Raw genomic sequence first — 17,372 nt, 5'->3', positions numbered from 1 at the left:
GTCTGACAAGCCCACTGAAATACATGCACCAACCAACCCTATATTTTCACACCACTCATGACAGGGACTGGCTGGATAAGGAATGGTATTACTAGCATCGCTCATACCTCGGTCACTTTCATATTGTCAAAGCCAAGGATGGGACTGAGACAGGTCAATGAAAGTAACAAATTGCTTTAGCCCATACCAGAAGACATAGTGCACTATAAACACTACATCTCGCCAGCAAGAGTGTGGCCTATTTTAGTTAAACATTTACAATATCCACGGAAAACCATTTATGGTTGCGGATGAAGGAAGTGTGGATGCGGACCACTTGTGGATAATATTTTGTATATCTGCGCAGAGCTCTAGTCATAGTGTGAAGTATTATCATTTACCTTTTGTGATCAGCTTCAGGAAATTTGAGAATTTCACTACCAAGTGCATTTGTGAGTTGTTCTATTGTGTAAAGGTTTCTGTTATAAATCTTGTTCTTTAATCTGCCCCATAAAAAAAGTTCTCTAGGCATTAAATCAGACCAAGTGCAATTTGGTTCATGTAGCTTACATTCAAGAGATATTTGGTTTGAACCCCACTGTCGGCAGCCCTGAATGGTTTTCCGTTGTTTCTAATTTCCTTGCGCTGCAGATGCTAGGACTGTAGCTTAATTAAGGCCATGGCCACTTCTTTTCCTATCCCATCATCACTGTATGATCTGTCTGTGTCAGCACGCAAACGAATGGCAAATAAACAAAAAAAAAGTTAACTATAAACCTATTCTAATTATTCCTTCCCTGAAAACAATACATCCTGCAGTTGTTGACAGAATTGCTCAAACGTCCTTTAATTTTCAGAAATTCGTTCAGGATCAAAACAATTAAATGTCAGAATTTATGGCAACTGAAAAAGAATCGGCCCTATAATTCATGTTACACTATTGGCACAACAAAAATCAGTTTTAAGGCCATCCAGTGGAGTTTCATGAATTAGTCTTGGGTTTCCACACAACTAGAACTGATTGTTTTGTGCATTTACCTGCCATTTCCATTGAAAATATGTCTCAACAGAAAACAGTAAGAAAACATGCTTTAAATCGCCATCATTCAGTGACTGAAGGAACCAATTGCATAATGCATTCTAAAAGCTGGAACTCTTTGGCTTAAACCTAGTACTTTGCTTTGTAGAGCCTAAATTTCAGTACTTTGTTGCCCTCTGTGCAGTACAGTATGGATTCCTTAACGATTTATTTGGGGATCCCTCCGATAGTTCTTGAATATCCTGAAGTTTTCATCTATTAGCACTATTGGTTCCCTAACAGCTTTCTGAATTAACACTGAACCCAAAAGTTTGAATTTACTTACTTTTAAAAAATCTGTCATACATTTGAATTTGCACACTTTAATACTGACTTGAAATCCATCAGTAGCTCATCATGTCATTTTTTATTGATAAGGAGAAAACTGTGCAACAGACTAAATTGCAAAGGCTCAGAAAATAAATTGATCGCTCTAATTCTCCTTTTTTTCTTTTCTTTTCAGCTTGTAATATGGATGAACTTCGCTGTCAGACTGGCCATTGCATCCCAAAATATTCATTTTGTGATGGTGTCAATGACTGTGAAGATAGGAGTGATGAGCCCCTCAAGTGTAACTGTCGTGCATATCTCAAGTTAACAGCTCCACATCTCATCTGTGATGGTAGAAGGAACTGCCTTGACAAATCTGATGAACAGAATTGTGCCTGTTCAGATAGCAGTTTTGTCTGCATTAGGTAGGATTTACCAGTTTCATTCAATACAAAATTCTGTTCTGTTATTGTGATTGTCATATTCCCAAAAACCTTTTACATTTTTTAAAATTCTGACACATACATCTGCATTGACTGAGGTAAAAATAAAATGAGGAGGTAAAAGAAAAGAAATATGTAATTTCCAAACAATAGTTTAAACTGAAAATCAATCAGAAACTATCTTGCTCGATTAGAGGCAGAGAATCAGCCTCATGTTCCCTAACATCTGAAAATTCTAAAATTAAAAACCTACTTGCTTTTAGAAGTGAACTCTGCTGATAAACTGTAATTTAATTTCTGAAAGGAAGTAATTTATGTCTCTATGTCATACATATCATAATGCAAAGGTGTCTTTAATGGCTCATGGTTACCATCCAGCAACCTACCTGTTAAAAAATATCACTTAAGTTCCTAGTAGTACTAATCCGTTAGATGTTGCTTCAGCTACTGCATGCAGAGGATTCTGAAAGTACAATGAGCAGTCAGATATAGTGAGGAACCTGGAAATGATTTAAAGCCCATGGGATATATAGGCCATTTAGCCGAAGGCTTGCCAGGATGACCATTTCCCAACCAGATAGTCTGTTGCGATTTTATCCTCAACTATATTGTTTAGCTTCCACAACCAGGACCACTGCCTCTCACATTAGACAGTTCCTCAGTTGCTCTCACCAGGCAGTGAACACTATCCCAACCTTCAGTCCAGAATTAAAATGTTGTTAATAACCTGGATGAAACTGTAGATGTACTCATGACATTATTTTATTCACCATATACAAAGGCTGATCAAATATAAATGGGAATTTGAATGTACTGCTGCTGTTAGTAATAATTCTGAGGCAGGGATTTGCCACAATATTGGTGAGGGTATCTGGAGAAGGGGTTTGTGTGCACGATCGATGGCACGAGCGATGGTGGAGAGCTGGGCTGCTTCAGTCTGCCATGAATGAGCAAGAAGTGCACACGTCTGTTGTGCAACGCATCACTGTCAAATTTCTCGCAGAAGAGGGCATCAAACCTTCTGAAAGTTTGACACAGCTCCGCGCACAGTTTGAGGAAGAAACCCTTTAGCAGACCGAGAACAAAAAACTTTACGCCAGGAAGTTTGTCAGAGACTCCTGCGTCACTACGAGGAGGAAGGAGAGGATTTCTTGCATCGTATTGTGACTTGTGATGAAACTTGGGTGCATCATTACCACCCAAGAGTAAAAGCAAGCATGGAGTGGTGGCAAAGAGATGAAGCAGGCCCACTCAAGGCTAAAACACGCCCATCTGCTGGAAACGTGCTTACAACTGTTTCCTGGTATTCCATGGGTGTTTTGTTGGTGGATTTTCTTCACGAACAAAGGACAATTAATGCGGCCTATTACTGTCGCATTTTGAATGAAGCAAAAGCTGTGTATCGCAACAAGTGACACCGGCAACCGATCTGAAACTTTATTCTTCACCATGACAATGGACCTGGGTGACAGCGCTAAATGCTGATCATTGATAAATTATTCCAATCTCTTACTCCTCATCCTATAAGTGAATATTTGCCTCAATTAGTCCTCTTGAATTCCAACTTTATTTTCATACTATGATATTTCCTACATTTAAAAGCTCCACTCAAGCTTATTTATATACTAATATCATTCCTTGCCATCTCTCCGCTCACAGCTCGGAATATACCACTTGGTCAAGCATCTCATCTCTACTTCCAGGTCTTCCCAGCCCAAAGCTTGCAACATTTTCATAACACTATTCCTTTGTCAGAAATCATCCAGAACAAATTATGCTTCTTTCCTTTGGATCTTCTCCAGTTCTCATATCAAATACTCCTGGTATGGGTCCCATACACTGGAACCATATTCTAATTGGGGCCTTACCAGAGACTTATATGCCCTCTATGTCCTTACTACAACCCCTAAATACCCTCATAACCATGTAAAGAAATATGTAACCTTTTTTCACAACCCCATTAATGTGATTACCCCAATGAAGATCATTCCTCATATTAACACCTAGATACTTACAGTGATCCCTATGATGTACTATCACTTGTCAATACGTTAAACACAATTTCCACCCCAAGTATCTTGACATCACCTTAGACTGTTCCTTGACGTTCAAAATACATCTTGAAAATACAAGTCAGAAACTCAAGACACGAAACAATATCATGAAGAAACTAGCTGGCACTTCATGGGGAGCTGATACAATCTCATTACGCACAACTGCCCTCACCATAATTTATTCCATGGCTGAATATTGTGCTCCAGTGTGGCAAGGTAGTGCTCGCACAAAAGAAGATTGATGTTCACCTGAATAGATGCATGAGAATCGTAACTAGCACATTAAAATCTACCCAATACTCTGGCTACAAACCATCAGCAACATACCTCTACCAGAACTAAGATAACAGGATGCAAGAGTACATGAGTGGAGAAAATTACACCATCCTAACCATCTCCAAGACCTCCCAGTTCATGAGGTCATTAAAGCCCTACCACCAACTCGTCTTAGCTCAATGAACCCAATATGACACGGCGTAACTGACTTCAATATCAAAGAAAAATGGCATGAAAGCTGGAATTCTGCAACTATAGAACATCAAATGGTCAAAGACCCTACTACTGCCCTACCAGAATTCCATCGAAAAAGACATCAGTGGGTTAAACTAAACCGCTTAAAAACAGGCCATGCCAGAGTTAACGCCATGTTATGTAAGTGGGGACTTCGGGATTCTCCTGCCTGTGACTGTGGAGCTCCTTCCCAGACTGTGAAGTACATCGTGAAGGAATGTCCGCTACGATGGTCCATTCCAGGATATCATTGATGCTGCACCTCCTTTCCTAGTTTGGCTGGTTCAATTGAACATTGCTCACCGAATGCTACCAACATTCTTGTCTCCTATATATATATTTTTTGGTGTATATGCTGTGTATTTTTGTATTCCTATTTGTAGTTGCTTTGCTAAATAAATAAATAAATAAATAAATAAATAAATAAATAAATAAATAAATAAATAAATAAATAAATAAATGAATGAATGAATTAATACCCACCCATCAATACAGTAATTAAAACTGAGAGGACATTTCTTCTTCGTGAAATTTACAGCCACTCTTTTCATCCCATTCACCATTGTACCATTGTCTGCTGTCCATCTTACAACATCGTCTAGGTCTTTTTGTAGTTGCTCACAATCTTGTAAGTTATTCACTATTCTATACAGTATGAAATATCTGCAAATAGCCTTATCTGTGATTCCAGTTCTTTACTCATATCATTTATATTTATAAGAAAACATAAAGGTGCAAAGGTCCAATATATACCGAGCAAGTGGCTGTGCACTATGGTTACATAGCTATCAGCTTGCATTCTGGAGACAGAAGAAGGTTGTCCATTGTTGAATGTGCTTGTGAATGGTTGGCTGTTAAGAGTGCTCTTGCATTATTGCAGTGATAAAGTAGTTAAAACCTATTGAAATTGTTCAATTTTGTGTGTGTGTGATCCATTAAGTACTATTTATATATTGGTGTTTAGTGCTTGTTGGTAGAAATTGGGAGTAGTGATATTTATTTGAATTTTATAAGAAGTGGTTCAGTTGGTGTTCAGTAGATTATGCTTTCTAGGTTAAGTAGGCTAGCTAGATGTACCTTGTTTCAAATTTGAATTTAGATTTAGGAAATACTTTAGGTAATAATATCAAGCTTTTAATAATTTCTTTAAATATCTGTAAGTTCGTAGGTATAATACTTACAAAGGCAGATTATCATAAGGAGTTGTAACTTCCACAGCTTTTCTGGTATTTTGTACAGATATCCATTCAAACTATCACAAAGGTAATAATTTATTCAATTAAATAACACAATATGCCTGTAAACTTCGATTTAAAAAGAAGTTAAAGAGAATACATAGTACTTCACTGGATAATTACGGTACTCAACAGTCTTTGGATTCTTGACGATTGTTGCTGCATTCTGACGAGATCAAAGAGTACATGCACATGGTAATTGTGTAAACAAATACAAAAATCATCTGATTGCTGTATTCCTGGCATACTTTGTACTTTGAACTTTCGTTTATTCATCAAGTGAAAGTTAATAATCAAATTCCTATATCCCAATAACATAGCAGTTCAAGCCCCCAGCATAGTTTTGACATAAATTTTTATAGACAAACTCTTATTTTCAGCTTTTCAGGACACTTTTATTCTCCGTTCGTGTAGTAGGAAAAATAATAGTAATCCACAAGCTGTAAAAGTCATATAACCACATTTCAGTTGATATATTGTTGTGTAGATACAGTGCCTATAGTTAGATAGCACTGTATCTTGCCTGCTATATTTGTGTGTATCTTTCATGTCTATCTATTAGAACATAGTAAAATAAAATAGTACTAATAATAATCTGTCTGAGCATTTAGCTTTGTTGGTAATCTTTGAGTAGTTCTTGCAAATTTAAAACTTGTAATTTTCATTTCTGTTTGTGCTTAGTAGTAACATACAGTATTGTAATTTTAAAATTGCTGTAGTGTACTGTAATATACAAGTAATATCTATTGGAAATTAGCGTGCTTATTCTATTATTGTAAAATATTTGCATTGTAGGCCTATAGTAGAGATATCCATAGACACCCTCCTGATAGAATTCTGTTCTTGTAATTAAGATAGGCTTAACAGCAGTTTGGAATTGTGTAATTTGTGTGTATTCTTTTCGGTTTGCAGTAATTAATGGCAGTTTTTATTCTGTTAGGGTGTTGTAGGATAAAAATAGAGTACAACTAAGTAGTATTGTAGTGTAGTAGTATATTAATTACCTTATTGTCGTTTAATCTTTGATTTAATCTTTGTGTACTATCCTAGACAATATTTCTTTCCTTTCAATTTTTTTTGCATATAATAGTGTTTTTTTTTTCCTTTTCATTTCATTTTCCCATAAAGAATGGCTAAGGAGTGCAAGTGTAGGAACTGTGGGTGTGGCCAGGCATTAAGGAGTATGAGGGAGGAGTTGGAGAGTTTGAGGGAGATAATTAGGATTCTCTCAGAAGACAGGAAGGAAGTTAGGCCTCCCTCAAACAATGTATAGGATATAGTAGGTGTAAAAGAGGGATGGGAAGGAAAGGGGGAGTTGTAGAAGACAGGTGGTCTAATGTTCTATGGGGAAGGAGATTGCAGGCTAAGGCCTCTATTCAGGATCAGAATTCAGGACAGGTGTCTGTAAGAAAGTGGTATGAGTCACTGCAGGTAGAACAACAGAGGGAAGATGAGGAACAGGGAACTGTTGTTGAGAAGTGTGGAAAAGGAGGAAGGGAAATGGTAGGAAAGGGAAATGTAGAGTAGAGGTTAGGAAAAGACAGGTGGAACAGTGTCATGGGACGGATAAAAGGGAGGAGGAAGTAGCTCCTGCAGCTGTCAGTAAAGATAGGGCTGACCAGGAGGGGAGGGGATCAGTTGAGCTGGGTAGGTTGAGGCTCTGGTCATGGGGGATTCCATGGTAAGTTATGTAGGGAAAGTGTGTGGAAGAAAGGGTTATCCAGGAATTGGATTGAGGCAGATGTTGAAGAAAGTAGAAGAGAAGGAGGAGGGGAAGTAGAAGGTGGTAGTGTTTCACGTTGGTACCAACAACGTAAAGCAAGCTAGTATAAGTACCAACATAGTTGGGGACGTGTGAGATCTGGTAAATGCAGCACGGGTGCAGTTTAAGGAAGCAGAGATTGTTATCAGTGGAATACTGTGTAAGAGGGATACTGACTGGAGGGTGATAAGAGATTTTAGAGTGGGTATGTGGGAAACTTGGAGTGAGATTTCTAGATTCTAATGGGTGGGTAGGAGATAGGGATCTGCACTCAGATGGCCTTCACTTAAACCGCAGTGGTACGTATAAGTTAGGAAATTTGTTTGGAAGGGTTATAGGGGGATACATTCAGAGAAACAGTGTGGTCTAGGGAGCAGTGATAAGGGTACAGGGAACTGGAAGTCAAGTAGAGTTGACATAAAAATGCTAATGCCCAAATGTAGAAGTATTGTAAAGAAAGGAATAGAATTAAGTAATTTAATAGATATATACTTACCAGGTATTGTAATAAGAGTTGATCATGGCTGAGAAATGATATAATGGATGCAGAAATTTTCTCACGGAACTGGAGTGTGTATCATAGAGATAGGATAGGAATGGTAGGAGGGGGAGAATTCATTCTGGTGAAAGAAGAATTTGTAATCTACGAAAAAGTTAAAGATGACAAACATGAAATTCTAGGTGAATGGCTCAATTCTAAAGATAATAGGCAACTTGATGTCTTTCGAGTGTACAGACCAGGAAAGGGTAGTCCTGACGCTCATTCAGAATTATTTCATAAGATAATTAGCTGTGTGTGAAACAGCATGGAAAGGAATGTGATTGTAGCGGGAGATCTGAATTTACCAAATGTCAGCTGGGAAGGTAATGCGAATGACAGGAAGCATGAACAACAAATGGCAAATAAGTGGGAAGGGCAGCTGATTCAGGAAGTGATGGAAGCAACTAGAGGAAAGAATATCCTGGACGTGGAGCTGGTAAAACCAGATGAGCTCTATAGAAAAACCGAAGTAATAGATGGCATTAGTGATCAAGAAGCTGTTTTTGTTGCAGTTAAAAATAAATGTGATAGGAAGGAATGTCTTAAAAGTAGGACTATTAGGCAGTACCATATGGATGATAAATCAGGCATGAGGGAGTTTAAAAAAAGTAACTATGATCAGTGGAAAACGGTAAATAAAAATGTAAACTGACTCTGGGATGGGTTTAAAGCAATTGTTGAGGAATGTGAAAACAGCTTTGTACTTTTAAAGGTGGTAAGGAATGGTAAAGACCTACCTTATTATAATAGAGAAATAAAGAGACTAAGAAGGAGGTGCAGATTGGAAAGAAATAGAACTAGAAATGGCTGTGGAAGTAAGGAGAAATTGAAGGAAGTTACTAGAAAATTGAATCTAGCAAAGAAGTCAGTTAAGGATAACATGATGGCAAGCATAACTGGGCAGTCATACAAATTTTAGTGAAAAATGGAAGGGTATGTATAGGTATTTTAAGGCGGAAAGAGGTTCCAAGAAGAACATTCCAGGAATCATTAATGAACAAGGGGAGTGTGTTTGTGAGGATCTTCAAAAGGCAGAAGAATTCAGTCAACAGTATGTAAAGATTGTTGGTTACAAAGATAATGTCCAGATAGAGGAGGTTACTATTGCTAAGGAAGTATTAAAATTTACATATGATAACAATGACATTTACAATAAGATACAAAAGTTGAAAACTAGAAAAGCAGCTGGAATTGATAAGATTCCTGGGGATATAATGAGGAGTTATATCAAATGAATGGAGAGTTGCTATAGTAGTCCCTGTGTATAAAGGAAAGGGTGATAAACACAATTGCAGACCAGTAAGTTTGACATGCGTTGCATGTCATTATCATCATCATCATCATCATCGTTGACCAACTCCAGTTTCCCAGGTGTTGTATACGAGCCACTTCCATTTTGTTCGGTCCTTGAACCATTCTTCATTCACAATCCGCTCCCAATCCTGACCTCTCTTCTCTACATCCTTCTTCACTAACTCTGTCCATTTTTCTCCGGGTCTGCCCACTGGTCTCTTTTCTTTTCACATGACCAAACCACTTTAGTCTTGCCTTTTGGATCTTCTGGAGTAAGGAGTCTTCCTACATCTTCTCTGACTTTTTCATTCCTGATTTACTGGATCATTGTGCGTAGGAACTTCATGTCTGCTGCTTGGAGTTTTGAGTTGTCCTTTCTTGTTAATGTAGCGGTTTCCAGGCTGTATATGAAGATAGGGGTGTAATATGATTTATACAGTGTCATCTTGGTTTTGAGTGGTACTTGTTCATCCCATAGTAGCTGTCTTACTCAGAGGTAAATATGTATTGCTTTGCTGATTTGACTGTTTACTTCATATTTAGCTAGGTTATCCTTGGACATTATACTACACAAGTACTTAAATTTTGTGACACTGTCCAGCTTAGTGCCATTTAGCATGATTTATGGCTGATTGTCACCCTTCTGTACCTTCAACACCACCGTTTTAGCCTTGTTGTTGTTTAATCCATATCTCTCAAACTCCTGACTCCACCCCTGCATTTTCTCTTCCACATCATTTTCTGAGTTACCCCAAATTACTACATCATCTGCAAATGCAAATGCTTTTAAGTCTTGTTGCCCCTTTTCTTTCAGCGTCTTTAATATGGGTTCTATTACATTGATAAATAATAGGAGCGACAAAGCACTACCTTGTTGTACTCTCCTTCTTGTCTCTAACCAGTCTGACCATCTAGAACTGACTTGTACACAGCTTCTGGCTTTCTTGTAAAGCACCTTAACTTTTGAAAGTAGACTGTCTCGAACTTTGAGCTTTCTCAGACACTCCCAAATAAGCTCCCTTAGCATGCTGTCATAGGCCTTTCCGATGTCAAGAAACAGTAGATATAAGGGTTTCTCTTTTTGCCAATGGTTTTCCATTAGCATCCTGACACCCGAACGCACACAAAAAGGTGGGATACTACAGCATGATTTACAGAGCTTTCAACATACCTCTCTCTCAGGAAGAATTGAAAAAAAGAACTGAACATTATTCACAAAATAGCAGAACATAATGGATACAATAGAAACATGATAAACAAAATCATTCACAAAATAAAACATCAACCGAAATCCAAATTAAGCAGAAACAGTGAAACTAAGAAAGAACGCACTTTTTAAATTTAACAACACCCACATCCACCCCTTAACCAATATTTTCAAAAAACACAATCCAAGAATAGCTTACAGAACCACATGTAATAATGCTTCTATTTTACACAACACTAAATTGGTCAGTCAGAATAACAAATACAGCCATTCAGGAGTATACTGCATAAAATGCAACAATTGTGAAGCCAGTTATATTGGGTGCACCGGCAGATGTTTTTCTATTCGATACAACAAACACATCAACACCACTAAATATAATTACTTTTCATCCATAGGGCAACATGTTGAGGAACACATGCATAAATTCACTAATACCGAGAATGACATGGAAATTTTAAATATGAAACCCACAGGCCCATTGCTCAATATAATAGAAGATTTTTACATCAACATGGACCAATACGCCAATCCTAACTTCAACTTAAACAAAATCACAGACAAAACATTCTTTTCAACACAGCCATACCCATTCTAAAAGACACATATTTAAAAAGAATCAGCAAACACACACACCCCAGCAGATGCACCCCCACCCCACACTACCCCCTCCACAAGCTGCTTCCCCTCCCCACCACCTCTCTTTCTTAACGCTACGACAGCCACAAGACGTAAACGCATCAATGTGCCACACACTCCCAACTATGCTCGAGGGTATATCCAGCTCACACGTAACACACACACACCATGTACACAACCTATTTAACAGGTACTCTCTATCAGTTATTCTAATATCTACCTTCCTTTTCTTCTTTCTCAGTTTTTTTAAATTTATATGAGGGAACTCAAGTATGAAGAGGGGAGCACCCACAACTCACTTTCATTGATTTCAATATGTCACACACAGCAATGTAAACCTCAACAAGGAAGTTTAATATAAACCACCATGTTTTTCAGCATTGACATAGACTGAGAATGAGCTATGTATCTGTAAACAGGTTACTAAACCTCTTATTTTAATGAACACAATGTCCCCGCATATATGCAGCTCAACAATGCACTTTGAATCATCTCATAAAACCGCTGGACATAGTGTTGGCATTTAACATTAGATATCCAAGCCTGACACCAGAATGTCAGTGATTCTTCATAAACTGTAAGAATTGTATCCAATTTCAACCTCAACAAATATAATTTTTGAAATATGTAGAAATCATGGGGCCAGGATAAAAGCCCTTTAACCCCAAAACTGTACCATATGTATATATCTTAACATAAGTATTTTTTAGTATAGTGGAATTCACTAACATGTTTTTCAGCATTGATATAGACTGAGAATAAGCTATGTATCTGTAAACAGGTTAATGTACCTTTTATTCTAATGAATACGTCCCCGCATATTTGCTGTCCAACAATGCACTTTGAAACATCTCATAAAACTGTTGGACATGGTGTTGGCATTTAACATGGATATTCGAACTTGACACCAGAATGTCAGTGATTCTTATATCCAATTTCAACCTCAGCAAATATAATTTTTGAAATATGTAGAAATCATGGGGCCAGTGAAAAAGCCCTTTAACCCCCAGAACTGTACCACATGTATATATCTTAACCTTAAGTATTTTTTAGAATGGTGGCATTCATGTTTATTTTAATGGCATTCTTGTTTAATTTTAATTTTAGTAGTATATATTCTGTACAGTCGCTAGTAAGCAGGTTCTTCAACAGCTGAAGATGACCTATTTACAGGTCGAAACTGGTACTGTCTTTTATGTAAATAATATTGACACTATGTAAAATAAAGTATTGAATAGGTGGAGAACTCATCCTTCATACACTATGTGATCGAAAGTAACCGGACACCCCCCAAAACATACGTTTTTCATCTTAGGTGCATTGTGCTGCCACCTACTGCCAGGTACACCATATCAGCAACCTCAGTAGTCATTAGACATCGTGAGAGAGCAGAATGGGGTGCTCCATGGAACTCACGGACTTCGAACGTGGTTAGGTGATTGCATGTCACTTGTGTCAGAAGTCTGTATGCAAGATTTCCACACTCCTAAACATCCCTAGGTCCACTGTTTCTGATGTGATAGTGAAGTGGAAGCGTGAAGGGACACGTACAGCATGAAAGCGTACAGGCCGACCTCATCTGTTGACTGACAGAGACCGCCGACAGTTGAAGAGGGTCGTCAAGTGTAATAGGCAGGCATCTATCCAGACCATCACACAGGAATTCTAAATTGCATCAGGATCCACTCCAAGTACTATGACAGCTCGGTGGGAGGTAAGAAAACTTGGATTTCATGGTCGAGCGGCTGCCCATAAGCCACACATCATGCAGGTCAATGCCAAACGACGCCTTGCTTGGTGTAAGGAGCGTAAACATTGGACGATTGAGCAGTGTGAAGTGACGAATCACAGTACACAATAAGGCGATCCGATGGCAGGGTGTGGGTATGGCAAATACCCGGTTAATGTCATCTGTCAGTGTGTGTAGTGCCAACAGTAAAATTCAGAGGCAGTGGTGTTATGGTGTGGTCGTGCCTTTCATGGAGGGGGCTTGCACCCCTTGTTGTTTTGCATGGCACTATCACAGCACAGGCCTACATTAATGTTTTAAGCACCTTCTTGCTTCCCACTGTTAAAGAGCACTTCGAAGATGGCAATTGCATCTTTCAACACGATCGAGCACCTGTTCGTAATGCACGGCCTGTGGCGGAGTGGTTGCACGACAATAACATCCCTGTAATGGACTGGTCTGCACAGAGTCCCGACCTGAATCCTACAGAACACCTTTGGGATGTTTTGGAACACCGACTTTGTGCTGGGCCTCACCGACCGACATCGCTACCTCTCCTCAGTGCAGCACTTCGTGAAGAATGGGCTGCCATTCCCCAAGCAACCTTCCAGCACCTGATTGAACATATGCCTACAAGAATGAAGGATGTCATCAAGGCTAAGGGTGGGCCAACACCATATTGAATTCCAGCGTTACCGATGGAGGGCGCCACGAACTTGTACATCATGGTCAGCCAGGTGTCCGGATACTTTTGATCATGTAGTGTGCTTGAACTATCAATACGGACTATGAAGCTAGTAGATTACAGTTTTCCTCTGTATACACCTTATCAGCCTATATAACTAATGTAAACCTATGTAAACCTACTGCCTTTATCATTTTGACACATATATATAATTTGTTTAACAGTTATTTCCACCTCTGCCATTGCAATATCACTCTCTGTTTCTGGATCATCCTCATTCAGCACTGCACTCTCTTCTGCATCATTTATCACATTCAGGAGTTTATCAGAGTAATCTTTCCACCCTTTCTTTAGCTCCTCTGGGTCTCTTTTTACTAGAGCCCGGATTTCCATGCACTATCAAATCTCAAAATATACATGCACTCATACACTATCATATGGCAAAACATGCGCAATAAACTGGAAAGTATGCACTATCAAAATTCAGTTCTTTTTGAAACATTGTACAAAATTAATTTCTCCTAATTGTCTTGATTTAAGCTCATCCGTTTATCTGTCAGCACATTCTTAAGCACACAAAATTACCTTTCTACGTCACAAGAAGTGACAGGTGCATACTTAAATGAAGACATCTGGGACAAAATGAGGTCAAATTGTACGTCTTTGCATTTTCACTACAATAAGTCTTTTATAAGCTTGACAAATTCAAAATCAGGATTTGAACGAATTATTTTGTTCAGCTGTTATCTATAGCTGCTGTGGCTACTTCTCCGTGCAATGATTGCATATCATGATATCTTCAATAACTGCTAAAGATTGAAACTGCAATAACAAAGGCCTGTAATGAGTGAGAGTTCCAGGTAGGAAATTCCACGATAACAACGGAAGTTTCAGTGGAAAATCAAAGCTGCTATTTCAGTAACGTGGCATTACAGAAGTGTGATACAATATTTGTTTTGTTCATCTAACATAGAAAAAATGAGCCATCATTTATTCAAATTATAGCCATTTATAACTGGGGCATCTTATTTCTAAGAATTACAGAGATCGACGTAGGGCCTTCCAGCTTATGTCAATGTTTACTCAAGCGACAGATAAGAAAGTGCTTGGTTAATTGGTTTATGGGACCTCTACCATATGTATTAACTTTGTTTGTCAAATAATAATAATAATAATAATAATAATAATAATAATAATAATAATAATAATAATAATAATAATTTTGTGTGGCTATTTCTAGCCAAGTGCAGCCCTTGTAAGGCAGACCCTCCGATGAGGCTGGGCAGCATCTGCCATGTGTAGGTAACTGCATGTTATTGTGGTGGAGGATAGTGTTATGTGTGGTGTGTGAGTTGCAGGGCTGTTGGGGGCAGCACAAATGGCACCTGGGCCACTGGAATTAACCAATGAAGGTTAAAATCCCCAACCCAGCCAGGAATCGAACCTGGGACCCTCTGCGCTGACCATTCAGCCAATGAGTCAGACTGTTTGTCAGATACGATGCCAGGAATACATTCTCTCCTTCTCTCAGTAAGGGACATACTGTATAACATGGAAAAACGATCCCAAATTCTGCAAACCACCATTCATAAAAGTCACTATCGTGCAAGTTAACATTATTTATGCGCCAAAGTCAGAAGAAAAGTCTTATTATGCAATATTAAAAACCTAATATTCGCTGTTAAATCCAAAATCTTTGAAATAAGCATTAAGCATGAATTTTCTCCTAAAAAGGCCAACACATGCAAACATGCAGGGAAAAAGAACGTTATTCAGAATCATTAAGTCATAAAATGAATATTAGCAAAGTTTGTGAAGTGTAACCAGCTTATTTAAAAACATGCATTTGCATGGAAATCCAGGTTCTACTTATTACATTTTCACTCTCAACTTGTTTTGTGTAGATTTTTCTTTTCTCTTATTTTTTATCAATCCATACAACAGCCTTTTTCCACCATTTACATCATTTTCCGACCCTTGTGTGAATCTCTCCCAACATTTTTTCTTTTCCTGATTCACCACTTTTTTTACAGTTACTTTAATTTCCTGATAATCATACTGCTTTCTTTCCTATCTCTATTCCATTCTTGCCTTGCTATCTTCTTTTGTTTAACAACCTTGTTCACCTTTCCATTGCACCAAGGTGTCTCCTTTTCCTTTCGCTCGCACTGAAGTTCTGCCACAAATCTTCTCTGCACAGCTTACACATGTTTTTAAATTTGGTCCATTCTTCTTCTACACTTTCCATTCCATTTCCATTAATTCCTCCTGAAATTTCTCCTGATTTCCTTTAGCTTTTAATTTCCATACTTTTATTTTCTTCTGTCTTATTTCTTTTATTCTCACAATTTTACCTATTTTCAATTTTGCTACCACTACTCAGTTGTCTTCATCAAACACCTCAGCTGGTAGTGCTGATACATCCATTAACTGTATGATTTGTTTTCTCGACCAAAACATAATCAATAACTCTTTTTGTCCTTCTTTCACCCCAGCCATATCTAGTGATCTTTCTACTATTCTTCTTTCTAAATCAAGTGTTACCCATAATCATTCCATTTTTCTCACAAAAATCAACCAACTTATCTCCCTCACTATTTCTTTTTCCGTATCAAAAAATGACCAATCGCTTCTTTTCCCAATTCTGTCATTTTTAACCTGCGCATTGAGGTCTCCCATGACTATCATTTCCACACTGGTGATTAGTTCCTGAGTGGCCCCAAGAATTCCCCTATATTTTCCTCACTGTTTCCAGTTTGGGGTGGATAGAATTGTATGAAGTCTTTTACTCCTTCTTCCGTCCTCAGTAATACTCTGATTATTCCATCACTAACATAGGCTACCTTATCCACATTTTCATCCAGGGTTTTGTTAACAATCACTCCTACTTCATTCTTTGCTTCACCTCCTCCACTCCAGTATAGGGCGTATCCTCTACTCATCTTCTTCACTCACTTTCCCTTCCACTTCACCTAACTCAATCCTATCATTGCAATATTCTCTTTCTCCATAAATTCAATCAATTCTGACTTTCCTGTTAGGGTCATAACATTAATTATTTGCACCTTCATAATATTGGTCACCCACTTACCACAACTCCCCCAGCACATGAACTGCATGTCGCCTTTTCCAAGGCTGGTATTGACCATCACTCATTGTTAGGCTGTTGTTACAAAGGGGTTGCCACTCACAAAGGCATTTTAAAGCTACTGCCAACAATTATTCATACCACCTCTTACATGGGGAACAGACCCCCTTGCAGTCGCCCCTAACATTGGAAACAAATGCTGCTGATAAATAGTGTACAGTACTCATACTATTCCCTGAATACTTCCCTGCCTCTTCTGCAATCTCCACTGTTCTGAAGTCCATCTTCTCCACTGTAGATTCTATTGGTGTCTTCACTCGTAACCCTGAGCTGGGAACTTTACTAGATGATACACACTGGGTCAATGTGCTCTGGGACTCACATAGACAGGAGCACTACTCCCTAGGCAGGGCTGCCTCTGAAGAGGGTCCCTATCTGCTACCTTGTCCATATTATCGAAAAATCCCCAGAAAATCCGCACATTCCTAACAGATTTCCTGAATTCAAAGTCGGTCACGATATAGTCTATTATGGATCTGGTACCTCTGCCCTCTCATGTGTAGCGGTGAATAGCCTTATACTTGAAGAAGGTATTCATAACTGCTAGTTCGATACTAGCAGAGAAGTCCAGTAAACACTTCCCATTCCTATTGGCTTCCATATCTTCCTCACATTTACGTACCACCTTTTTGTATCCTTCAGTTCTATTTCAAAGTCTCATTGAAATTGCCCATTAGCACTATTCTATCTTGTTCTTGTTGTTGACCCTGACTATGATGTCACTCAGTCCTTCATGAAACTTATTAGCTTCATCCTCATCTGCACCCTCACGTGATGAATACACTGAGACACTTCCTGT

The 17,372-nt window shown here is 38.5% G+C and overlaps 1 protein-coding gene across 1 annotated transcript in view; it reads left to right on the top strand.

Moving 5' to 3' along the window:
* The window catches only part of ndl (serine protease nudel), a 437,329-nt gene that overhangs the window by 395,021 nt on the left and 24,936 nt on the right, over positions 1 to 17,372 (top strand). The window contains exon 21 of the mRNA XM_067138020.2: positions 1,521 to 1,752. Within this exon, the coding sequence (XP_066994121.2) occupies positions 1,521 to 1,752 (232 nt within the window). The remainder of the gene's footprint in view (positions 1 to 1,520; positions 1,753 to 17,372) is intronic.

This window comes from Anabrus simplex, chromosome 1 (genome assembly GCF_040414725.1).
Source record: "Anabrus simplex isolate iqAnaSimp1 chromosome 1, ASM4041472v1, whole genome shotgun sequence".
Classification (NCBI taxonomy): Eukaryota; Metazoa; Arthropoda; class Insecta; order Orthoptera; family Tettigoniidae; genus Anabrus; species Anabrus simplex.
The sequence above is the reverse complement of the archived record's forward strand: the minus strand, read 5'-3'. Positions and strand labels throughout refer to the sequence as shown.